General features: G+C 37.4%; 1 protein-coding gene across 2 annotated transcripts in view; it reads right to left on the bottom strand.

Moving 5' to 3' along the window:
• Nucleotides 1-570: 570 nt before the first annotated feature.
• LOC127662871 (E3 ubiquitin-protein ligase pellino homolog 1) overlaps nt 571-27,961 on the bottom strand; it is a 53,420-nt gene continuing 26,029 nt past the window's right edge. The window contains exons 1-7 of one of the 2 annotated variants that reach the window (XM_052154260.1): nt 27,080-27,253; nt 17,782-17,980; nt 13,811-13,940; nt 13,012-13,113; nt 12,532-12,729; nt 12,067-12,255; nt 571-4,462 (exon numbers count right to left, since the gene is read on the bottom strand). In XM_052154260.1, the coding sequence (XP_052010220.1) occupies nt 3,884-4,462; nt 12,067-12,255; nt 12,532-12,729; nt 13,012-13,113; nt 13,811-13,940; nt 17,782-17,861 (1,278 nt within the window). In that variant the 5' untranslated portion in view covers nt 17,862-17,980; nt 27,080-27,253 and the 3' untranslated portion in view covers nt 571-3,883. Of the gene's footprint in view, nt 4,463-12,066; nt 12,256-12,531; nt 12,730-13,011; nt 13,114-13,810; nt 13,941-17,781; nt 17,981-27,079; nt 27,254-27,961 lie in introns of those variants that run through there. The other variant, XM_052154259.1, reaches the window with a different exon arrangement.

A 27,961-nucleotide genomic window follows, 5' to 3' on the forward strand; every position in this document is an offset into this window, starting at 1 on the left:
GAACATGAAACGTGTAGGTTATTCTTTTTTCTTAGAAACAACAGAGAACATAAAAAATGCTAAGAAAAGTACAAAAGGCTGATACGTGAGCTCTGGCATCTTTCTTCCTCCTTTACCCAGGGGCTCGTTATTACAAGCACAAAGCATTTATATGTGTAACTCCATCGCTCTACATGAAGATATATATATATATATATATATGCGCAAGCATAACCTTAGACACCCTTCCAATTCTGTATGTTTAATGTATTAACCGCTGGGATTAAAACCATGTTTCACATGTTTCCTAGATCGGTTTTATTTAGTTAGTTAAACTCAGATTAAAATAAGGTGTTTAAGCACTACACTTCCACATTTTATTTTAAATTTAGACAGCAACCATGTTCATTTATCTCATTAATTTCAAGTAGAAGGTGATGACAAACATGTGGGATCACTTTAGTTTTACATAGAATGTAATCAGATACATTACCAATAAGAAACCTTATCCAATAAGATGCATAATAAAAACAAAACAAAAAGTTCAGGTGCAAGACAGACAGCGCATGCATCTGTGAGAGACAAAAAAAAATCTATGAAACCTTTAATTTGTTTTTCTTCATCAGTACTTTATTTTAATTTGGTACAAAAAAATTGTAGATCAGAAACACTCTCATCATTTGCCTTTTAAGCATTCTTTATTTTTTTCAGAACACAAGGACACACTCTCTCTCACACAAACACACACATGCTTAAGACTAGGATCATGCAGACTGGTTAAACAAATAAAAACAGGACAAATCAACAGAAAATGAAAGCCCTTTACACACGATGTCTCTGCAGACAAACGTGCATTGCCCTTTAAATGTATCACTAAAATCTAGCGTTTACTGGGAAAAAGGCTCACATGGGATGAGATGGAGGAAAATTTGCCATTTGAAAAAGAGGAACACAATGACAAATATGTCTGTGGTGTGATCAAGTTTCAGATTTGCTTTTGGCATGATGTGGTGAAAAGAACAGCTCAACCAAATATGAAAAGTCTGTCGTTATTTACTCAGTGTATAATGGCTTAGATTATATGATAGTGAATTTGCTATCATTTGGCTTCAGAAGACCTCAGAAATAGCAGGGATACAAACTCAAGTTGAAAAAGATGAGAAAGTCTTAGCAGGTGTCCCAGATGTATATTTTCAGTTGATTTGTTTGCTGTATTTAAAGCTTTTCGTGTTAGCTTAAAGTAACCCTTTCAAGTGATTCTAATAAGAAAGAAATGTGAAAATGTAACCAAACAATTTGGACATATAAGCTTCAGAAAAGGTGACTGAAAGGTGAGTAGTTTGCATCCCTGAATAATAGCACTCGAGTGGTGTCCTTTGAATCTTAAAATCTTCAGTCCCCATTCCTACATGAGAGCGAACAGACTTCAGATTTTCTCCTTTTGTGTTCCAGAGAAGAATTAAGTCATACAGGTTTGGAATGACAGAGTAAATCACAATAGAATTGTCATTTTTTTTTTAGTAAACTATCCCTTTAGGATCTCCCACATACAGATCCAAGATCAGCCATCTGGTCTGGAATATTTAATGAACATGTGCCCAGGTGGTCAGGATAGAGGAAAGTCCCTGAGGTGAACAGTGCACCAGTATGCTGTATAAGTGCTCTTCAGAACAGCAAGAACTGAATCTCTGGAAATTCAAACTGGACTCCACAACAAGAGAGAAATCCAGAATCCAATTGAAAGAGTTCTGAAATTTTCAACCTATTGGACTCAATATAAGCTCTCCAGGTTCTTACACGTCACAAGAAATAGTATAGTACATTTTACACATTCCCACAGTACTGTACATACAACTGTATGCACAATACATAATTAAACATTACATACATTTACAAATACAAATATATTAGCATACTCTTACACGGAGGTCAATTCAAGGGGAACTGAAGTTGCTTGCAACAGGATCAATGATCTCCATACAGTGTACAAGCAGAAAAAAAACTCAAAAATAATATCCACTTCTTAAATCCTTAATCCAATTCTTAAAAATAATATCCACCTTTAATCTATTTTAATTTGAAAGAGGAGAGATTACCCTTTGTTCTACTGGAACCATGCTCCCAGTAGATGTTGGGTACAAAGTGAATCAAAACTCGTTCAAAGCACTGAATGGCAAAAGTGAACTAGGCAAAAGGGATGAGAGCAGTCAAGTGCTGCTCCTGCAAAAAGAACAAACTTTGAACGGAGTTCCCACTATTCCTTTACTCACCCTCATGCCATCACAGATGTGTATGACTTACTTTCTTCTGCAGAACACAAAAAAGGTTTTTAGAAGAATATCTCAGCTCTGTAGGTCCAAACAATGCAAGTGACTGGTGGCCTGAAATTTGAAGTTCCAAAAAGCACATCAAGGCAGCATAAAATTAATCTCCAGTGATTTAATCCATGTCTTCTTAAGTTATCAAATTGGTTTAGATGAGAGCAGACAAAAATGTAACACCTTTTTCACTGTACATCTTGACATTGTAGTCTCTATGCACGATCATGATTTCAAGATAGATTACACTTCTTAGTGCTTGATGCATGCGCAGAGCGCTAGGAAGAATAATTCAGGTTTGAAATCCTGATTGACAAGGAGACTGCTTATGTCAAGATTTAAAGTTAAAGAGGAGTTACATTTGGGTCTGTGCTCACCCAAAACAGATTTTATCGCTTAAGAAGAGATGGATTAAACCACTGGAGTCGTATGGATTACTGTTATGCTGCCTTTATGTGCTTTTTGGTGTATTTGGTCACATTGTTTGGACCTACAGAGCGGAGAAATGTTTCTAAAAAACTTTGTGTTCTGCAGAAGAAAGTAAGTTACACAATTTTGGGATGGCATGAGGATGAGTGAATGATGAGAGAATTTTTACTTTTGGGTAAACTGTTCCTTTAAGACAAGACCTTACGCACATACAACATACACAAACATTCACTGACAGTGCATGTGGTTTTGGCCTGTGCTTAAAGGGAGGTGAAGACTTTTAGGCCTCTGGAGTTTTCTGGAGCTCAGCCAGAATTTTCTATGAGCATGACTTAACGGGTTCACTATTGCAAAAAAGATTCCACACTTACATAAATCTTGTTACCTTTATAAATGTGGACAAACTACAGAAGAGCAAAAATCTGAAAGCTAGCCAAAGCTACATGTGGAAGGTGGAAAAGATGAGAGAGATAGATAGATAGATGATAAACAGACATACAAAAACCCAGCTACATAGAACTTCCCAAAAACACAACTATAATTTTATCTTTGATAAAAATGGATATTGTATATAAATAAAAAAAACATTAACAAGTATTTATTTTTAAGTTAGACATATCAGACTATGGAAAACAACTTTATGCAGTATAATGTATTTGCTTTGTGAAATGCTGTGAATTATTGAATGAATGATGAGTAATAAGTAAATAGAATCTTTTGTTAGCTCGTTATAAACACACAAGGATGGTGTACTGCATCTCTAATGCTGAGTATTACTGCAAATAAACACTACACATCATCAACTGTGACGGTCACGTCGCCCACCACTTGAAATGAAGAACAGAGCCACCCAATCAGAACTCTCAAAAATGGGTGTGCATGTGCTCTGCTGTTTTGAATAGGTCTATTCGGTTTTATTTTTTGCTTTTATTTTTATTTGAAAATATATATTTCTTTGTCTTTTCGGTATTCGAAAAAGCAGTATAAAAGGTCACTTACAAACCAGAGGAGAAAAAAAAAAACAGTCTTGAGTCAGCGCTTATAAAAGAAAAGCAACAGTAGAGAAAGAGAGAGTTAGAGAGCAAGCCTTGCATATCTTTGTCATTAGCAGTGCAGGCTATGGGGCAACTTGGGTAAAAGGTCATAGGAAGGTGTGTTTAGTCCACCGGCCCCTGGAAGATCAGTCTGATGTATCCCTGCTCACCGTTGAGCTGCTGGGCACAGAAAGGACATGCGGCATGAAAGGTGTGCGTTCCGTGGGGGAGGGGGATTTGACTCCAATACGCTGCTGTTTTTTCAGAGCAAACGTGACCACAAGGACTAAATGCATGAGTGGGCGGGGCTGCATCCAAATAAAAGCCTGCCTCGCAGCCCAGCCAAAGCGGCACGTACGGCCCACGAGCACGGCACATTGGACATTCACGTTCCCTCCCCTCTCTTCCATCTCGTTCTGCATCGCGGTTCCCCCAGTTGTGATAGCCGTGAACGTGGCCGCAGTTCAGGTAGACCCAGGGCTGCTTCTCGTCCACGATGTCCTTCCTGCGCATGCTGGGGAAGGCGAGGGTGTTGAAACCCACAGGGCACTGGGGACGAGCAGCGTTCAGCTCCTGCCGGAGCGCCTCAAGGTGTTTGACGGTGGGAGTGTGGGACAGGCCCTCAGCTGTACGCCACAAGAGTGTTGCTCCACAGAGATCGATCAGAGAGCCGTCCACTAACTCTTGAGTCTCATTGTCGACCTAAAGAGAAGGAGAGTAAGACAGAGAAAAAATTATTAGCCCTTACTGTATTAACAGTGGACAGTTCACCCAAAAATGAATCATCATTCCTCATCTTCATGTCGTTCCAAATCCGTATAACATAGGAAAACCCTATGAAAGTAGTTATCTCTAGCAGAATTTCCAAGCTGCTCTTTTCCATGTAATGAAGGTGAATGGTCATAATGGTAGCCCCTGTACCCCATCCAATTTCCTTATGTGAAAAACAGCAGCTTGGACATTATGCTGCTAAATATATCCTTCTGTGTTTCACTGAAGTCGTCAAATGGGTTTGGAACAAGTAAATGATAAATGCTTTCAAAAACCAATTGTGTGTGATGAAATTAAATTCAGATGGTTGACATGAGTAGGTGCAGTGTTTAGAGTGTGCCTGCAGGGGGAAGTAAATCCAAACATTTTCAGTTTTATGATTCCAACTACAGCATAAACCACATTCCAAAAGGGGATTTCACAAACCCCAAAATGTAACAAATAATAATCATAATTAAACCGTATACTGGCTGAGACAATGCATGTCAGAACACTTACAATGCACTCTTAAACACAAACATTATCTAATGCACAATAGACCCCCTATGTAGTCATATAATCATCATATAATTCATGATTGTAACAAAGCCCAGACACCCTTCATCAGCCTTTAGTTTGACCTTCACAATACAGCATTAGCCACACCACTCCTCACACACACAGCTGTAATGACAACACATGTGAACGGTGCAGTGTGTGTGCGCTTGTCTGTACGTGAAGGTAACTGAGTGCAAGTGCAAATATGATGCCGGTTTGTAATTGAGCAAGCTTGTGTGTGTGTATTTATGCCTTGCATGTCTTCAATGTTTCATTCATCTGAAAGCCTCCAAATATGTACTCACATTATTTTATACAAACACATTTATGTTAAAAATTTAAAATAAAAATTTAAATCTACGGTCATATCAACCCAATCCTGTAAAATTAGCCTAAAACGCCTAATCAAGGCATACCCAAAGTAAATTTAAAGCTGTTCTTGAACCGTTTGGAGTACATGCATGGTTTTGGTCACATTTGAAAGGGGACACTCTGAAGTTTTTTCCCCAGCAGTCAGAATTACTGTAAGTGCTACTGATTCTGAGTAATAGAAGTTTGAACACAATGAAATAGAAGTTTTTTTTTTCCGCCTGAAATTTTGTTTGCATACAGATGCCTGCAGATGACTATAACTTGTAGCTATTAGCTTGAGAACACAATGGGATCACAGCATGAAGCCTTACCTAGTCCAAGTTCAAATTTTAGAACAATACCATAAAAAATGAATATTTTACACGTTTTTCTAAGGGTACACCCAGGCGTTTTACAAAAGTGCCTTTTGGATACTCCAAAAGGACCCTTTGGTAACCTAGGACAAAAAGGCTCCTACTTTTGAACGCTTCAACGTACAGTCATAATTTTGGGCTCTAATGAAAGATGACACTTAGAGCTATCATATTCCATATCCAGATCCACTATTAGTTTTGCTGACACAGAGTAACTGATGCATAAACACATTAGAGTGCCTTTTCCCTTCTTGAAACTAAATGTTGTGCATATAAAAGAGTCAAAACTAGTGCTATGGTGGACAATTTGTTTATATAAAAAATACACAACAAACTATTTACATGAATTTTTACACAAAGTATTTACAAACCATTATAAAATTGTACATGTTTCTAGCAACATGCCAGTCATTGTAGCAGTCACATTTGGGTACAAAGCACAAAGGCAGAACACAGGAAGACTACTTCACTGTTGTCTTTGCATGACACTGCCTGCACTTCAGACGACCAGCGGTGCAAGATTTGGTGATGTGCAACGGCCTGTGATCTGCTCTTCGTGGAGCAGGAGATACGGGTCTGGCTGTGGAGTGAGACCCCAACTCTGCCAGCTCCTCAGAAAGGGTCTCTCTGAAAGCCCTCCTCTCTTGATGAGGTGCTGTCCTGCTGCTCCACTTTATGTGGCCGCTTGCTGAGTGGGGGAGAATAAATACATGTAATTTACAAAGCTAGACACAACTTTTCCATCTTTTCTGTATTATATATATATATATATATATATATATATATATATATATATATATATATATGTATATATATATCTTTTTATCGAGTGTGTAAATATGCATTATTGTATGTATATTTACTGTAAATACTGTATACTTTGCCAATGTACTATGTAACAAATAGATGGGCCTACACCTCCCCCACCTCCCCGCGATTGTAACAAATAGACTCTCAAACACAATATATATTCTTATTTTCAAATTATATATATATATATATATATATATATATATATATATATATATATATATATATTTACAGTAAATATACAAAACATCTATATAGCATGTCAATAGATCTGAAACAAACAATGAACTAAAACCTCACACACGCACATACAAATACAAAAAACACACACAAACGGTTCAAACACTCACTGAGGAAACACACGACAAAGGGTAATTACAAAATGTGTTCATTATTCAAACTAAAGCTTATTTATGCGGAATATACAGTAATATATGTTATAAAACACAAGAAAACACTTACTTGTCCAGAGCCATGTCTCATCTCTCCATATTTCCTCTGCCTCCAAATCATCCGTATTGTTTTCAGAAATTTCATCTCCAAACTCAGAATTTTGACAATGAATGCCTTCTTATATCACATCCTGGGGTGAAAATCCTGTTTTTCGCGTCCGTTTCACCATATTTAAATCGCCAAATGTGTAAACAGTTCCAAAACAGTTCTCCAATGGCTTTATGCGCGGAGGCGCAAAACTGTCGGTAAACTCGAGGCTGCTTACGCACACGCATAACAGAATCGTGTTCTAATCAATCCACTAAAGCCGCATATCACTGTTTTCAGAATTTCATTGGCTATACGATGCGTCAGTCATTTCCACTCTTCGATGTAATTGGTTTGATCAGTAAACAAAGGAATGTGGGTATGCCCTTACACTCGACACAGACTGTGGTTGGGTATTGAAGGCTTTGGATAGGACATGGAAGCTCCTATTGGGTCAAATGAGGTGTCAATCGAAAGGTCAGAGTGCGTGCTTCCATTTTGATACCGGATATAGGAAATGTTTACATCTGAACTGAAGTTATTACCGATAATATGTGAAAGATTAGGCACAGCTGCCAGGTGCTTTGAAATGATGCAACAAGAGTCTGTGGATATTTATTGATGTAATAATGTGATTTGGACTAAACATTTTACTTGATTTGATCGTTTGGACATTTGACAATGAAACAACACCGTTTTTGTCGGGAAGTTATGGCTCAGTGGACAACTATGAGGCTTCATAGGTGAGTTGCCTAAATTTTGTTTTTGGTTGTTTATATGTTGGTGGTCTGACAAAGATATAGATTGTACCTGCTGTTGTGATTGTATCTTAAAAAGGTTTACATCAATCGAATCACGAGTATCTCAGCTTTCCAAATATATGTATTATGTTTACTTTTTTTTTTTTGGAGTTTTATCTTTCAAAAACATAAACCTCTGAAACACACCGTGGGTCGAGTTCGGCACGTCGGACCGGGAAAGCGTTAAATAAAACACCTTATGGTGTAATTTGCACTGCAGCATATTCGAGGCTTCGAGTGTACATGTTAGTAATGAAAACCACTGCATTTGGACATAGATCAAAACACCAAACAAGACTTCCACTGAAAAGCAGCCAATTCATAAAGTACAATGAAACTGAACCCATTACTCAAATGTGCACTTACATTTCAGTATAGATATTTTGAGTCCGATTCACCTCCAGAATTTGTTGATTTTAGAAGTAGTACATCAAAAAGTGAAATCATGACTGTAATAACACTTGCAGCACACATACACACGCACACACACACTATACTTTGCATCATTCATACAGTATGTTTCTCTTTAGTAAATGGGTATTGTAAAGATAGGATATTTCAAATCCCCCAACTAATCTCGTGTCTGACCAGCATAGTTTCAGTACTTAACCTCTGTTATACCAGCATTGAGTCAAAGTCTAAACAGTTTGGCTATAAACTTGATCTGTTCTGAGTCACTAAGATGAATGTCACTGCACAGCAGCACAGTCAAACGGTGTTTGGCCAGCACTGAGGCAACATTAGCTCCATGTTTACTCAGTGCAGTGCCAGTAGTTGGACTCAACAGGAGCAGGACATGAACAGCAATCAAGAGTGTGTTTGTTCTGCCTGTGACAAGTCAGATTAATGGGGCGCCTCTCAGTTCACGAGCCACAGGACTTGTGATGTGATGCGCATGTAAGCGCGTCAGAGCCAGAATTTGAGTTGTACACTAAGCAGTGTTGTTCTCTTTACCAAAAACTAAAATAAAAACTTAATGACAATATTTGAGTTAAATAAAATAATAAATAAAAACAAAATTTAAAATAAGGACTGAAGATTTAACACGTTAATTGAGGAAATAATTATATGAAAAATAACACGTAAAAAAAATATCAAAGCAGTTCATCATGTTCCCAACCAGTTCATAAATTCTGTAGTAATACATGTTCCTACCATCTAAGCAATTCAAGCTTGATGTACCACCTTGATGTTTGTAAAAATCTGTGGTAGAAGGGGGCAATCTGTACAGGCTCAACCTTCCTCAGATGAGCTTTTAGGCTCAATGACATTTTGACCGAGCACAATTGAATGCAGGGATTTCAAGACACGTTTTCAAAGTTTCAAGATATGTTTAACCTGTTGATATGCAATTCTCCCCGCACGCGGTGGTGATGTCACTCTGCTTACATTTAACATATATTTTACTGTCTATAAATGTAACTAATGTTAACAAAATATACATCTTTTCAAAGGTCTAAGGGTTCAACATTGATATCCGATATCTGTTTCACAATAGCAATGCTCCAGAAACAGCAATTTAGTTATTTGTGCCAGGATTACAAATGAAAACATGCAATATCAAAACGGGACTTCATAATTTTATGAAAACATGATCGCCAGATGAATCAAGTTTGCCACACTTGGGTCAATTGTCCATGACAAGCGTTCATTGACATCAACATCCAATAGCACTTTTTGTCCATAAAAGTGAACAATCTGGGAAATATTGATATATTCTCCATTGAAAGAATTCCCATTCCTTGTCGTTCTTCAACAATCTTAGCAGCATTCATGTTGTAAAACTGTATATTATCTTATATATTAGAGTCTCGTAAGCAAAATGAGCCTGTCTCCAAAGTATATTTTTAAAAATGCGGCGTAGTTTCATTCATAATAGCCAAGCAGTGCAGTCAGATTTTGTGTCGCCTTGAAAGGCGGAGCCTTAATTTTACTTCGTATGCTTCCAGTGATTTTCAGAGAAAAAAAGCTTGCAGGAACTGTATTTTTTGTTAGATCATCTTCAAATTTTAAACGTAACTTCTTTGGACTTGTGGCTTTAAGAACATTGTATTTCTGGGTTGTCTTGGCAATTTTATTATTGTTTTATAGATTATAAAAACATGTTCATCACAAATTATTTCCATTACTTTAAACTTTGCTTCTCTAACTTAAAAGAATAACAACATATATTAATTCTGAAACTTTGGAAATAAAGCCCAAAGTGTCTTCTTTCAAAAGATACTACAACTGTGTCCATACTCCAAAGGGTCCAGTAAATACAACCATTTAAGTTCAGGTATGTAATTTTCATGGTTTGTGCTCAAAAAGGGGGTGCGCATCAACAGATTAAATTGACACAGCCTCCTAAAAACAAGCACTTATGACCGGAGGCTCAAAACGAATAAGACATGAATAAAAAAAAGTGAGGCGCACGAATACAAGACCAACAATTAAAAATAGCGCAGAGAGTAGGCAAAAATGGAAAACAAACAAAATTTTGACTGTAATTGTCTGAATGCTTGTCTGTTGCCACAATACATGTATATGATGTATTTGAATGATCTGAACATTTATAGTATTTCATTTTAAATTTACAATTATTTTAATCATTATATATTAAATTATCTTTATTCAGGGGCTTTTCTCAGTAAATATCGATATGCGATTAATTAGAACATCAAGTAATAAAAATGATTACAACTTTTAATCGATTGACAGCTGTAATTATAATACCTTGGCACCAAGAGTGTATACATTTTTTTTACTGGAATTCCTTAATGCGGGCACATACATCCTGGTCACAAAAGTTCTGAGTTTCATAGACTTTCATAGACATTAGTCCAGCTTGAACACAACCATTGAAAACAATGAACTATCATGACCACAAGGGAAAAGTGTTGAGAGAAAGAGATAGTTCTGATTGGACCTCCTGTCTGACGCACTTAACAGATCAGCTTTGGATCGTCTTACAGATTCGTGTTACACCAGACAGAGCAAAACTGTCTCGCCTGAGCTGTTACTGTGGCAACTGCATCCCAGAGCAACCGGTCAACGGCACCGGAGCGCTCCAGTGTCCCATCTTGCAAGAATCCATCTGGCTGTTTAACACGGCTTCAATTTCAGAATCCTGTCTAAAGTGCACCACATAACGTTTGCAAACACTGGCTTGAAAGTTATGGCCTTATGATCTGGCATTATATTGGAGTAGAGGGTGTGTCTTTAAAATGCAAAAGCTCTTTTGTTAAAGGAACAGTTCACCAAAAGAAAATTCACTCATCGTTTTTGCACGCTTATGTCATCCCAGTTGTTTGACTTAATTTCTTCTGCAGAACACAAATAATGATTTTTAGAAGAATATTTCAGCTCTGAAGGTCCATACAATGCAAGTGAATGGGTGCCAAAATGTTTATGCACCAGAAAGAACATAAAGGCATCATAAAAGTAATCCATACAACTCCAGTGTTTTAATCCATATCTTCAGAAGTGATTTGATAGGTGTGGTTGAGAAACAGATAAACAAGTTATTTTTTGCTATAAAAAATTCTCCCTGCCCAGCAGGGAGTGATATGCATGAATCACCAAAAGTTGAGTGCAGATTGAATGAGCAGGGAGAATTAATAGTAAAAAAATAAATTAAATGTTTGTCTGACTCACCCACACCTAACGTATGATTTCTGAAGACACTGATTTAACCACTGGAGTCTTATGGATTGCTTTTATGCTGATTTATATGATATTTAGAGCTTAACATTTTTGGCATCCATTCACTTGCATTGTATGGACCAAAACAGCTGAGAATTTCTTCAAAAAAATCTTAATTTGAGTTCAGCAGATGAAAAAGTCATACACATCTGGGATGGCGTAAGGATGAATAAATTATGATAATTTAAATTTTTGTGTGAACTATTTCATTAAAAGGTAAAGTATATAATTGTTTCAGTTTAAAATACTTTAGCTGAGCTTAATAACAACTAGAAGTCATTCATATGTTGACTTGCCACAAAAATCTCATTGCTCTGTTTGTTTGAGCATCACAAAGCAACATTGGCTCAACCCAATGGCGTGAGATTTGGGCCAGATTAGGGGAGCGTTTTAATTTTGCAATCCGTTTGGTGACAATAGCGCCACAGAAATTACACACTTCACTTTTAAGAATGTGTGTGCTGTTATGTGTATTAACGCTTGCAAGCACAGCACTGACCATTTTCCCTCGCTGCAGGGCCGAGCGGGTCTCTCTCAAGGTGAACACATTTCCACAAACCGAAATCTCTCTCCACACACCAGGTTTTGAGTCCTCCGTAAAACCAAGGCGAGGATGCATTACTAATACACCGTTAGTTGTCAGACCATCCATCTGTCCATCCAATGTCCTCCACTTCGCTGCCTTCTCCTAAGAATAAAAAAAAAAAAAAAAAAGGTACTGTAATTACATTAATGCTTTCAAATCATTACAATACAACATTTAACACCTAAAACACTTATTTTAATACTTTTTCAAGCTAGAGTCCATCAAAACCTCTAGATCTTTTTGTTAGTGATTTGGACATATTGGTTCCACAAAGCAATTTTTTTTAATCAACGCCAGCAGTGCCAGTCATTTCCCACTGTCTTGATTTCACAAGTCACACTTTCTCAGCACCAGTTTATTTCCCTCTCTCTCTCTCACCCCTAGAAAGATGTTCTTGGAAGAGTCGAATCCAGCAGCGTAGATGCGGGCGGTGTAAGGGGGCGATCGCTGGCACATGATCCGGCACGCAAAGCGAGAGATGGTGCTCTGAACTGACTGGGTGTCTGAATTACTTTGACTTCCGGGAACTGTGTCGGTCACCACAAAATCTATTGGACTCTCAGTTGAGCGGCCAATCTGATGTGAAAAGAGAATAAACAAGACAAATTAAGATGTATTCAAGGACCTGTTTGAACCACCATTCACAATTATATTAATGTCTTCTTCCATAACTACAGTGGATGATAGCTACCCCTACTCTCTGCCTAGTGACAACATTACTTCAGGGTTATTTTAGGCTGACACTTTGAGTAGTGTGATAAATGGAAGCCTTTGAACACCATCCAGGCAAGCATTCTAAACCAGGTCAGAAATAAAGACCTGAAGGAAAGCACAGCACAGTCAGCAGCAAGTCAGTACCTGAAACATGTCTGTATTGCTGTCTTGAGTGTACTCCACCACAACTGTCTGTGCTCGGGACAGAGTGTAGGAAATACTGTGCTGATCCTTGTTGCTTATGGCCTAGGGAGACCGGAAGAGTAAGAGACAGAGAAAGTGGAAAAGAGAGATGTGAGGGAGAAAGAGAGGAACTTTCAGTTGTGAAATAACAATAACAAAAAAAAGTCATAATGCACATACTTAGAAATTAGTGCTGAATAAATCCAATAAATAAAATCTTTGAGAATGAAATGATTACATTAGTAGATACAGTTCAAGGTTAAGAGAGCCAGGATGGCTCAAGTTTGACCTTCAGGCTAACTGATTTTAACAGAATAAGGATGTAAAACAAGAGTAGACTGTGGAATAAGGGAGCTGAATTTGACAAAACCTCCCTTTGGGGACATTTAGGGATGTCCTGATTAATAAATAAATCCTGTTTTCATAAATTCTTCATGCACAAAAACTTTAGGGTTAGTATATAATAATAATAATAATAATAATAATTCAGCTTTATACAAAAACAATAGAAGTCTATAGTAAGTCCCCATTTAGAAACAAGTAAACATGTCTGTGTGTGTGTTTGTGAGGGTGGGGGAACTACAGAGGGGCCATTCATGAACTCAGCAGTATCCAGATGTGTGAGTGGAAACACTGTTTCATTCAAGCTCAAACCCACGTAGTTTTAATATTCAAAACAAGCCCAGGACCAAATTATACTATAAGTGCTGATTCTCTTTTAGGTCCTGTGAAGTCCCTAGGTGGAGTTTTGGGTGTGTACCTTGGCTGCCTGTGGGGTGCAGGCTACGTGTACTGTGCTGGGTTTGACACCATTGGATTTGGGCCTCTTGAAGAGTGCGAACCGGCTCTTTCTTCTGCCACGGTCCCCGTTGGGTAGAGCGCCATTATACCTGTAGGAGGAGAAATTAAACTGAAAAACAGCACACAAAACTTCCCCCATCATGAACTCTGCCACAAATAACAGGTGGAGTACACAACAGGCAGACAAAAGCGTTAGAAGAGCACAAACAAACAAAAACACACAACCATACGAATCTGTTAGTAAGCTGTACACATCTACTCATGCTTTTCGAAGTAAGCAGCCACACAATCTAAAATATTTAGAACATTATCTGGAAGCAAAGACAATCACAAATATACTACATAAAAGCCATTGTACAAGTTACAGTAGTGTTTGGGTAGAGCAGGCTGTTTTTTTAGGGTTGCTTATGGGCAATACCAGGGCTCAAATCCAGTCCAGGAGGATCATAGTACTGCAAAGTTTAACTCAAACCTAGCTCCTGCCTGTAATTTTCAAGTAATTCTGAAGACCTTGGTTTGCTTGTTCATGTGTGTTTGATTAGGGTTGGAGCCAAGCTGCAGGATGATGGCTCTCCAGAACCAGATTTGAACAGCCCTGGGCTATATACCATGTAATTCAAAACCAAATGATGAATTTCAAGATTCATTCTTTAAAAAAAAAAAAAAAAAAAGAAGAACAAATTATCTATCCATCTATCTATCTATCTATATATAAATATATACACACACATATAGTATCTCATAAAAGTGAGCACACCCCTCACATCTTTGTAAATATTTAATTATATCTTTTCATGTGACATTGAAGAAATTACACTTTGCTACAGTATAAAAGTAGTGAGTGTACAGCTTGTATAACAAAATAACTCAACACACAGCCATTAATGTCTAAACCGCTGGCAACAAAAGTGAGTACACCCCTAAGTGAAAATGTCCAAATTGGGCCCAATTAGCCATTTTCCCTCCCCGGTGTCATGTGACTCGTTAGTCTTACAAGGTCTCAGGTGTGAATAGGGAGTAGGTGTGTTAAATTTGGTGTCATCACTCTCACACTCCCTCATACTGGTCACTGGAAGTTCAACATTGCACCTCATGGCAAAGAACTCTCTGAGGATCTGAAAAAAAGAATTGTTGCTCTACATAAAGATGGCCTAGGCTATAAGAAGATTGCCAAGACCCTGACACTGAGCTGCAGCACAGTGGCCAAGACAATACAGCAGTTTAACAGAACCTCCACTCAGAACAGGCCTTGCCATGGTCGACCAAAGTAGTTGAGTGCATGTGCTCAGCGTCATATCCAGAGGTTGTCTTTGGGAAATAGATGCATGAGTGCTGCCAGCATTGCTGCAGAGGTTGAAGGCGTGGGGGGGGGGGGTCAGCCTGTCAGTGCTCAGACCATACACCGCACACAGCATCAAATTGGTCTGCATGGCTGTCATCCCAGAAGGAAGCCTCTTCTAAAGATGATGCACAAGAAAGTTCACAAACAGTGGATTACTGGAACCATGTCCTGTGGTCTGATGAGTTCAAGATAAACTTATTTGGTTCAGATGGTGTCAAGCATGTGTGGCGGCAACCAGGTGAGGAGTACAAAGACAAACTGTGTCTTGCCTACAGTCAAGCATGGTGGTGGGAGTGTCATGGTCTGGGGCTGCATGAGTGCTGCCGGCACTGGTGAGCTACAGTTCATTGAGGGAACCAAGAATGCCAACATGTACTGTGACATACTGAAGCAGAGGATGATCCCCTCCCTTCGGAGACTGGGCTGCAGGGAGGGGACCAAGACGACCACTGCCTTGCTAAAGAAGCTGAGGATGAAGGTGATGGACTGGCCAAGCATGTCTCCAGACCTAAACCCTATTGAGCATCTGTGGGGCATCCTCAAACAGAAGGTGGAGGAGCACAAGGTCTCTAACATCCACCAGATCCGTGATGTCCTCACGAGTAGAAGAGGACTCCACTGGCAACCTGTGAAGCTCTGGTGAACTCCCAAGAGGGTTAAAGCAGTGCTGGAAAATAATGGTGGCCACAAAAATTATTGACACTTTGGGCCCAATTTGGACATTTTCACTTAGGGATGGATGGATGGATGGATGGATGGACGGACGGATGGATGGTTTTTATATAATAAAAATATAATACACATAAATATATTTGGGAGAGATGGCATACTGAAACGGACACAATCCACATAGCAAGTCTCTACCAGGGTGAGAGCACAGTTTGAACAGTAAATCTTGTGAAGAAGTTCTGTTCCAGTGGCGTGCTGTATAAATAGAGGGAAAGTTTTGCGCAATTGTGAGACAACAGGACCCTTTATTTGCGTATGTACTAAACATACATACATACTGAACACAATGAACACTGCACCTGCAGTGCCTTGTGGTTTCCTTTGTGGAGGTTCTGGTGCTTCCAACCACACTAAGGGGCCATTTACACAGAATGCATTGGTGTTCGCTTGAACTGTTAATAGTTTTTCGCTGTAAACATGAGCTAAATGGACATTTTTTAAAAAATTTTCAGCATCTCACACATGAACACCATGTTTTTAAGATGCCGTGCCAATTTAAAAGAACAAACGTGTCTTGAGACACCTGCATTCTGTTCCAATTGTTGTGCTGCAAACATTTTTAAATGTAAGAACACAATGTCCGAATGATGCAGAGTTCTCTCTCTCAGTCACCCACCCAGTTTCTCAATGTGTAGTGTCCTTCAGGAACCACATTATTGCATGTGTCTCTCTCTGGGTGTCAAAATGTGTGGGTCTTGGCTGTAAATACACATTTATGGACTTCATTTAGTCTCTGATTGATTTAACACAAGCTCACAGAGGACATTTAAAAAAAAACATGGTTTGACGTCGTTGTCTGCATTCCCAACATATTTTGGCAAAACCACATTATTGCAATGTACTCTGTAAACAAGTCAAACAAGCTCACTGATTGTGCTTGTTTCTCTTGAGGCAGGCCTCCCCATATCTACCCTCCGATCTTGAAATATGATCTGCCATAAAGTTAAGAAAAGTGCAATAAAGACGTTTGGGTTTACCCCCAAGTATATATGTTCAGCTTGGGTAAGTCTGCCAAAGTCAAGGTACTGACCAGGGAGTCAGAACATTTCTAGGCCTGTTCCATTCGCAAAATCATTCAGTCCACTGAAACGTTTGCTCTCAGAATCTAATGTAGCATTGTATTTCACTACATCTCTCAAATCACAAAGACAAACTTTGATGTTGGCTTGACAAGGCCTTTTCCGAAAGTTTGAACTAGTTTTAAAGCTTGAAGTTTAACTGTTATATTACAGTAAACTAGCCAGACATACAGAAAGATAAAGCATCAGCTAAAGATCAAAGCAACTTAAAGCAGATCAAATCCTTTTATGGTTTGTTTACATTTGCATGATATTCCAACACCATGTTAAGACCCCACTGTGTTTCCCAACGAAGGGCTCCATGGTTCCCAATACACATGCATCAACCTCATATCTTGTCAAAATGATGGTTAACAACAACAAAATACATACAAAAATGTTTCAATGGTATGCCAATTGTATTTTCAAACATGTACACAAAGTTGTCACTGAGACAGCATTATAAGCATTCTGATAAACGTCCAATAAACGTGTGCGTGTGTTATATATATATATATGTATAGATATATATATATATATATATATATATATATATATATATATATATATATATATATATATATAAATAAAACATTCTAAGCTTTTGTACTATAGTTTACTCTTGAAACTTGGCATTGTGATACTGCAAGTATTATTGGTTTTTGTGTTATAAAGTACTTATGTCACTTTGGACTTAAATGAGTTCTTGAATGCATCTGCTAAATGATTAAATGTTGAAACTATTAACTCTGGCATGACAGATGTTGTTTTTATCTGATCTGAGGTCAAAAGCATTCTTACCCGAGCACAATGAGTTCTCCATATTTGACTGGCACTTTGGTTGAGGACGTGGAGATGTTTTCCTGGTCGGGGGAAAACATGGATGCAGTGTGTGTGGGGGAGGGGGGTCCTTTCCACTCCCAAAGTGAATGCAACACAACCACACACACTCAGCTCTGTCTCCTCTTCATCACCATCATCACCCTCATCATCACTGCAACTGTACAAAACAGAGAGAGCGAAAGAGAGAAATATATTACTAAAACCTTAAGCACTTCCTTTTAAACAAAGGTGAAAAACTGTAAAAAGCTATTTTTAGCACTTTTTGCTAGAGTTTCGTTGAAGCTGGTGGAAAAACTTTTATTTCAACTGGAAAATGGTGAAAGCTTCTGTGTACAGGGTATCTGCAGGTTCGAAGGAATGACATTTAAGACTTTAAATCAAAATAAAAGACCAAAATTTAAGACCACCTTTGCAATACAAAAAAAACATTAATTCATTAGCTGGTAAATACAAAACCACTGAGGCTAATTGAATGTCTCTGGACATGTTTTTTTATATATATATATTTTATTGTAAATAAGTTAATACAATATTAAAACTCTAAATTAATTAAGAATGCATGTAGCCTATATTGTGGCTATACAAGATGTATTGTAAATGCTAACTGATTAAATTATGAAAGAGAAGCAGAGGGAGAGACGCTGTGCTGCTGCTTTCCCCGATTATAAGCAGGAGCAACAGTGTTAAAGATGCAATATATATATATATATATATTTTGAATATGTTGAAACATAACACTGGGCGAATGAAAACTGCACCGTTAGAAGGGTTTCATGCTGAAGAGCCGCTTAAAATTTTTTTCTCTCTCGTAAATGTAAATGAGTGTAAATGTCAACATCATAGTGTATGTCGAAATGATTGATGCCAGTCACGCAAAACATGAGCTCATTGAATATCAGTCTGCTTTTTTATTCCATCCGTTACTCTTGGTCGGAGGCTTCTGTAAATATTTAGTTTATACGTATGGATACATCATTCTTAAAGTTTATTGGTGCAACGCTCAAATATTTAGTAGTGTGTAAATTGTGACTTAGTGCCGATTTACACCACAATTGGCTAAGTTGTAACATGCGTATAGCTGGTGTGTGTGTGTGTGTGTGTGTGTGTGCGATATAAAGTGTCTCCAAATATTTGCTTGTGAAGAAAGCCGTGAATTGCTCTGTATTGTTGTGATTCATGAAGCGTTCCATTCAATTCGGAGAGTTTGAAGTGCAACGGAATGACACTTTATATCAGACATCCAACTTGGAAACTGGTGCTGAAAACACTAATTTCGTCGAGATGCAAGTGTGCGTTAGGTCACTTAGGGCAGGGAGGTATACAGTCAGTAACAAACATTCACTTTTATTAAATAATGTAAATGAGTCAAATTTCGTAGATTAAATGATAATAAAAGATGTTTAGCAAACATTTAGCAGAGGCAGGTGTTCAAAACACGATTAATTACACTGTTTTGATTAACGTAATGTTAGCATTGGAGCATCGTATATCAGTTTGTTTGCTATGAGACGTCTCTGACAATCAATGTACCCCTCAAAATCACAATGTAATCAATCTCAAAATTAAAAAGCCAACTCTCTGACACATTTGTGTTTAGTTGTCAGGTAATGGTCACTGAATTTCAAATTAAGAGTTAAGTCACATCATGCATGATTACTTTCGCTCATCGCTTTCATGATCGATCATTGCTGCCACGTCAGAGTACCCATGCCCATCCCTAGTATATGGTTGCACCAGAAGCATCTGTCACCATGACAAATTCTGTGTGTGTGTGTGTGTGTGTGTGTGTGTGTGGATACTTGTCAATAAAGCTAATTCTAATTCTGACATGAGATTAAGCTTGCTAACACAAGCTAAAGGGCAAACAGTCATTTTGTGCTCAGCTAAACCAAAGCAAACAAGCACCCAAACACACACACTCATTAACAGCTAGACAATTAGTAAATAAAACCTAGTGACCACTGTTAAATACGTCTAAATAACAGGCATGTAAAAACAGGACAATTTCAACATGCACCTTTAACAGCATTAACACAGGAAACACACCTTGGTTCTGCATTTAAGGAAAGTTCCGGGTTGAATACAAGTTATGATCAATCAATAGCATTTGTGGCATGAAATTGATTACCCAAAAAAAGTTTTTTTGACTTGCACCTGTTATATTATCTATCTATATATATATATAGGCACCAAACTGTACACCTAACCTCGACTCAATTCTTTTTTTCTTTTGGTAATCAACATGTCCAGGGTTGGGGAGTAATAGAATAAATGTAAAAGGATTACATTTCAAAAGACTTAAAAAAAAAAAAACTCTCCCAACCCAGATTATGCCATATATACTGTCGACTGAGATTAACTTGTATTAAACCAGGAATGTACTTATTAGACCTATGGCAACATGGACAGGATACATAACATGCCTCATACTCCATGAAACCATGAAAAAACCTATACAAGCTAAAATCTGATCTGATCTGATCTTACCAAGGAAAAGACAGGGAACATTACTCATAACCTTCCTTTAATGCAGGCCAAGTCCATTTGTCACACTGGTGTACCATTAAGTACAGTAACAGTACTAGGAACAGGAAGAAGTTACACACAGTTTATACATGTCCTTTATCTCATTCTAAGAAATAAAAAACAGAGAGAGGGGGGCACAGAATGTGAAAGAGATATCAGAAAGAGAGAAGGCAAAGGAAAGTGTGAAAATAAAAGTACATTTTGCTATATGGCACACCTTCTTCCAAAAGGACAGAAACTCAATTGAAAAGGGCAGTATACACAATATTAACCACAAACCAACCCTGCAAAAGAGAGTATTAATGAACCTGAATCAATGCTTCATTTCCATCAGTGCAGGCCTGAAAATACAATACTGAACTATTACAGGACACACCACCCTACAGCTATAAAGAACAGCAATATTGAGTGTGTTGTGAAAAGCGCTATAGAAATAAAAATGACATCACTATTTGTAGCATAATTACACATTTCTACTTGACAACCCTTGTTCAAGCAATTTTTAAAGTCACTAAGTACGGCACAAATTTTACTCTATGCAAAATAACAAAATGAAAATGTGTGATCAAGGGGGAGAGAGAAAGCAAAATAGAACAAAGGGGTAAAAAAAAATGAAATTAAAACTGAGGAGAAAGAAAATCAGATTTCCATTTTTGGTCATCAGATGCTGCAAAGCAGAAATACACCTATGCATGCAAACTCTTCTAAGATAGTTAGCACTTTCCTCCATCTCTCTAGCAGTTTCATAAACAAAACCACAACATATCAAAGTCAGTAAAAAAGCAGTTTCTCTATACACACATCTCGCCATCTCACCACATTGAGAAGAGTTTATGTTCTATGAAACAACACATGGTTGCAGTTTCACATTGAAAACACTAAATTATATTTTAGTTCACAATCCTTTAATAATATTCTAAGGTCAAGAATTTATATCGGAGTTACATTTTTAAATGATTTTTGGGGAGGGTATTTGGGTGAGGGGAAAAAAATGAAAAAAAGAGACTGAGCACTTCTCAGAGCTAGTATGTAAGACAACATGAACACTCCATTAATATGAATGAAACACAGGTCATCCACCCCATGAACAGTTAAAACTGCCCCCAAATACTTTTGTCAATACAACAATGTGCAATATTCAATCCATACATTCCTACTTAAATCAATTTTTTATTTATATTCTTTAACATATCCTACCTCTTTTTCAATACATTACATCACCTGCACATAAATGTATATCTGTATATAAAATATTCAAATCAACATTATTGCTCTATAGTATATTTCTCTTTTATTCTGTTATATTGTCACTATATGTATATATGTTTAAATGTACACTGGCGGCCAAAAGTTTGGAATAAATGTACAGATTTTGCTGTTTCAGACAGAAATCGGTACTGTAATTCACCAAAGTGGCATTCAACTGATCACAAAGTATAGTCAGGACATTACTGATGTAAAAAAACCCAGCAACATCAGTATTTGAAAAAATCTAGACAAACCCCATTTCCAGCCGCCATCACTTCAACACTTTATCCTTGAGTAATCATGCTAAATTGCTAATTTGGTACTAGTAAATCACTTGCCATTATTTCAAACACAGATGAAAACTATGTGGTTTGTTAAATGAAGCTTAACATTGTCTTTGTTTTGAGTTGCCACAGTATGCAATAGACTGGCATGTCTTAAGGTCAATATTAGGTCAAAAAGGGTCAAAAGAAATAGATTTCGCTAGAAACTTGTCAGTCAATCATTGTTTTGAGGAATGAAGGCTATACAATTCTTGAACTTGACAAAACAAAATCTTAAGATTTTATACAAATGTGTACACTACAGTCTACAAAGACAAAGGACAACTGACATTAACAAGGACAGAAAGATGTGGAAGACAGATGTAAAACTAAACAAGATAAGAGCTGAAACGATTGGTCAACGTTATCGACAAGGTTGACAATAAAATTGTCGACAGAAATGTAGTTGTCGAATAGTCATTTGACCTCATTTAACATAACATAAGATCATATGAAACTCTAATGATGAAGCGAGAGTGGCGCGCATGACTGAGGAGTGGAAGAAAACATGTCCAGATGCACTCTAAACTTTCATAACAGTAATGTGGATCACAAAATATAACAGAATTATAATGGAAAAATACAGAAGAACTGTCATCATTGAATAACGCAGAGCCGGATCTGGCATTCCACTTAAGCAAAACCTGCATGTCAGAGCATCTAAAAAGCAAACAACCTGCCATTATATCTTTATTGCATACTTTATTAAAGTTCAAATAATAAGGAAGTGCATCCAAACAAACCAAAAAATCAAATGGCATTTCTCTGTGCGGTCAGTGCCACGTCTAAGAGTCATGTGAAGGTGGAGAGATTGAAAATGCACCCGACTGAGGCACTCTCTGGCACATGGACACCCATACCTCGTGTGCGTTTGCTGTAGCTAGATTAATAACATGATGGATTGCAGTATTGAATCATAATATACTGTAGCCTATCTCATATCGTGAAGTAAATTGGTGATACGCAGATCTATTAAGAAGATAGAGTTTTTTTTGTGAGTTAAAGATGGATCGAAGTGAAAATAAAAGGTGAGAGAGTGTAGTCTTAGCCCATAATACACGGCAACAAAGTTTTTGATCAGTCTTTTTTGGCTTATTTTCCCAAAATAATATCTAAAACTCCTTTAAAACAACATACATTTACATTCGTAGCTATACTGCAGAAGACTAAATTGTTATTGGAGAATGCTGAATACAATATTTACTATTTCAATATTTTAAAATATCTAAAAACAGCCTACTTAAAACAAGATACATTTACCTGAGAAGCGACATATAAGATATTTAGACTTACTTTTAGAGAATATGTGGAAAACAAGACAAGAACTCTTGATTACAATATTTATTTATTTAATTTTGCAGTTAATTTTTACTGAATTAAACTTACAAAAAGGTTTTTTTTCCTTGGAATTCAGTGAATGTCATTAGGAGATATTTTTAAAAGAAGATTTTGTCCTCTTTATTGTTAGTCCGCATGTTTAATACAACATTTTAAGTCTCAGAAGTGCAGTCCTTATGGGAAGAATTGCAAAGAAAAAGCAACTTTTGAAACAGAAAAACAAAAAGAAAAGGTTAGAGTGGGCAAAGAAACAACGATATTGGACAACAGATATCTGGAAAAAAATGTTATGGATCTTAACCCCACTGAGTTTTTGTGGGATCAGCTAAACTGTAAGGTGCTTGAGAAGTGCTGACAAGCCACATCTATGGCAATTGCTACAGGAAGCATGGGGTAAAATATCACCTGAGTATCTGATCAAACTGATAGCTAAAATGCCACCAGTGTATATGTTTGTATGTATATATTAGAGATGGGCATTTTGTCTACTCAAGTACTCAGACTAATTACTCAGAGTACTCAAGGGTCAATGACATGTCTGAAAAACATCTATGGCTGCTGCATTAGTCTTGTTGTTCTCTTTTGCATTTTCAAACAAAACCACAACATATCAAAGTCAGTAAAATAGCAAAAACAAAAATAGTTTCTCTACTTCATGTGGTGAGATGGGGAGATGTGTAGATAGAGTTTCTGTTTTGTGAAACATCATTACATCTAGCTCACAATCCTTTGATATAAATTCTTGACCTTAGAACATTAATAGAGTTATATCTGGGGGGAGAAAAAAAAAAAACTGAGACTGAGCACTAATTCGAGCTAGTATGTGACAAGACAATATGAACACTCAAACTGAATTACTGAAGGTTTGCATGTACAAAAACATGGGCAAACTTGATAGCACGCACACAAAAATTATCCGAGCTAATCTACTAACAGTCTTCCAAGTATTGCATAACATAGTAAGTCTTGGCAATTTTTGTGTGTATCCCGAAATTAATATGCAGTTTAGAGGCAGGCATTAAAATTCACATAACTAAGGGCAGTGTAGATACAAAAGAATAAAATTGCACCAAGTGAGTTCTCAAGCCTGAAAGTCATCTCAGAAAGGGAAACTGCATTTATTAATGCGTAATTAATAGGAATGAAACGGGTATTAATCGGAATTCGTGCTGCACATTTTGAGTCTTTGACAGTGGAGAATAAATCGAACACCCATTGATGTTTTTTGGGGGGGGGTTTTGGAACGCAATATCCTAACTGTTAACATCATATACAGTAGAAGTCAGAGGTTTACATACACCTTAGCCAAATACATTTAAACTCAGTTTTTCACAATTCCTGACATTTAATCAAAGAAAACCTTCCGTCTTAGGTCAGTTAGGATCCCTACTCTATTTTAAGAGTGTGAAATGTCAGAATGATAGTAGCGAGAATGATTTCAGCTTTTATTACTTTCATAAAATTCCCAGTGGGTCAAAAGTTTACATACATTTTGTTTGTATTTAGTAGAATTGGCTTTAAATTGTTTAACTTGGTCAAATATTTAGAGTAGCCTTCCACAAGCTTTTTACAATAAATTGCTGGAATTTTTGCCCATTCCTCCAGACAGAACTGGTGTAACGGAGTCAGGTTTGTAGGCCTCCATGCTCGCACATGCTTTTTCAGTTCTGCCCACACGTTTTTTATCGGATTGAAGTCAGGGCTTTGTGATGGCCACTCCAATACAGTGACTTTGCTGTCCTTAAGCCATTTGGCCACAACTTTGGAGGTATGCTTGAGGTCATTGTCCATTTGGAAGAACCATTTGCAAACGAGCTTTAACTTCCTGGCTGATGTCTTGAGAAGTTGCTTCAATAGGTCCACATATTTTTCCTTCCTCGTGATGCCATCTATTTTGTGAAGTGCACCAGTCCCTCCTGCAGCAAAGCACCCCCACAACATGATGCTGTCTACCCCCATGCTTCAAGGCTGGGATGGTGTTCTTCAGCTTGCAAGCCTCATGCTTTTCCCTCCGAACATAACGATATCATAACGACGTCATTATGGCCAAACTGTTCCAAGTTTTTTTAATCAGACCTGATGACATTTCTCCAGAAAGTAATATCTTTGACCCCATGTGTACTTGCAAACTGTTGTACTTGCTAAGCAGCCTTTCAGGTTATGTAGATTTAGGAGTCATTTTACTGGTGATATAGATACATGCCAACCCGTTTCCACCAGCATCTTCACAAGGTCCTTTGCTGTTGTTCTAGGATTGATTTGCACTTTTAGCACCAAACTACGTTCATCTCTATGAGACAGAATGATTCTCCTTCATGAGCGGTATGACGGCTGCGTTGGCCCATGGTTTTTATACTTGCGTACTATTGTTTGTACAGATGAACATAGTACCTTCAGGCATTTGTACATTTCTCCCAAGGATGAAGCAGACTTGTGGAGGTCCACAGTTTTTTTCTCTGAGTTCTTGGCTGATTTCTTTCGATATTCCCATGATGTCAAGCAAAGATGCACGGAGTTTGAAGGTAGGCCTTAAAATACATCCAAAAGGTACACCTCCAATTCTGTACTCCTATCAGAAGGACATCATTTTCTGGAATTTTCCAAGCTGCTTAAAGGCACAGTTAACTTAGTTAACCTACATAAACTTCTGATCCACTGGAATTGTAATAGTCATTTAAAAGTGAAAAAAATCTCTCTGTAAACAATTGTTGGAAAAGATTACTCCTGTCATGCACCAAGCAGATGTACTAAATGACTTATTTCATCAGTGGATTGGTTAAAAAATTTGTTTTAATGACTTCAACATAAGTGTATGTAAACTTCTGACTTCAGCTGTACACTATAACTCTTTAAAAACCTACTAACAATTTATGCCCAAATTATACAGTCAGTCATTCTATGTTTTAAACATTGCAATCTTTCGCCAGTTAATAGCAAAGTAATTTAACTGGTGGTTCTATCCAACATTAACATGGTCACGATATATGTGGTTTGAAATTCAGATTTCGTTTTAGTATATAGTATCAGTGCGATGGCTTAACGTGTCCATAATATTGTATTTTCTATTCTTTGTGAATTATGATTTAAAGAGAAGAGTGCCATACATGGGTATTCTACACTACTAAACTACGCTTTTCTTGATAGCCAGCAGGGATTTTATGATAATGTATAATCATCTAAATAAAAAATATTAAAATATATTAAAATATATTAAAATTATATTATATATATATATATATATATATATATATATATATATATATATGAATAAATGGCATATTATATTGAATAAAAATAAGAGTATTATTTAGTGAGAGCGGTACTGTAAGTGAGCATGCAAAACATGCACACATGCAAAAGCCACTTTCTGGAGAGTGTGTCTAACATATTGCACGTATAGCTATTTGCGTATAGTTCTTTTTAGTAAATCTCCTGCAATATGCCCTAGACATGCACATGCAATTTAATAAATTGCACAAGCAAATTAGTACCCAGTGATTTGGATCTTAGTAAATCAAGGCCACGATTGTTCTATATGACCAAAAGGCAAACTCAAAACAAGCTCAGAATTTAAGTAACATTTACACTGCAAGGATTTTTGAGGGAAAAAAACACTCTGGGGAAAAAAGACACTGCCGTACCTATGCTCAGCAATGAAGCAGAAAGTTGTTGTGCAAAGCACAAATCCAATAAAGATAAATGAGAAACAAGTAAATAAAAGATCATAAAATACAGTAACACAATTTTGAATTCCAATACAATAAATATAAACAATTGCAATATCACAATTTCACAATCCATATATTGATATAATGCCATACCATCAGGTGATTCCCATCCTAGTTACAAGTTTGGTCTTTCCTTGTTAAAACAGAGAATCATTCTAAGGTTTGTAACATCCAGCTACTGTACTAAAATACAGTTTTTACACTGGCCAGATGCACAGGCTGTTTTTCCATAGCAGCAGATATTTGGGCAGGGCTGTTTCAGGCTCTCCCCTGCTGTTTTTGTCCTGATTTGTCTAGCGCGCTCTCCACTTCTGTATGACCTGAAAAATAACCCAATCACATAAACAACCAGGGGCTTATAGCATGAAGCTTGTTGAACAGGGTAACAGGATTGGTCTTGAGTTGACAAGCCAGACTAGGGCTGAAACGATTAGTCGATGTTATCAACAATAAAAAATTGTCTACAAAAATTTTGATCTCATTTAACATAACATGGGATCAGATATGAAACTAATGATGGTGCAAGAGATGAGCTCTACAGCTCAGACCAGAGAGGAAGACACATCATACAGTCCAGATGCACTCCAAACATTCCAAATAGCTTCAGGTCATGTAGATCGCAAAGTATGAGGAAATTATACAAAGAAAACGAAATACAGAAGCACTCCCGCTGTGAAATACAGTAAAGCTGGAGCTCTATTTATTATTAAATAAATAATATTTTATCCCCTTTTTCTCCCCAATTTGGAATGCCCAATTCCAACTACTTAGTAAGCCCTTGTGGAGATGTGGTTGCTCACCTCATTCCGGGTGGTGGAGGACAAGTCTCAGTTGCCTCCGCTTCTGAGACAGTCAATCCGCACATCTTATCACGTGGCTCGTTGTGCATGACATCACAGAGACTCACAGCATGTGGAGGATCATGCTACTCTCTGCGATCCACGCACAATTAACCACGCACCCCATTGAGAGAGA

This window comes from Xyrauchen texanus, chromosome 22 (assembly GCF_025860055.1).
Source record: "Xyrauchen texanus isolate HMW12.3.18 chromosome 22, RBS_HiC_50CHRs, whole genome shotgun sequence".
NCBI lineage: Eukaryota > Metazoa > Chordata > Actinopteri > Cypriniformes > Catostomidae > Xyrauchen > Xyrauchen texanus.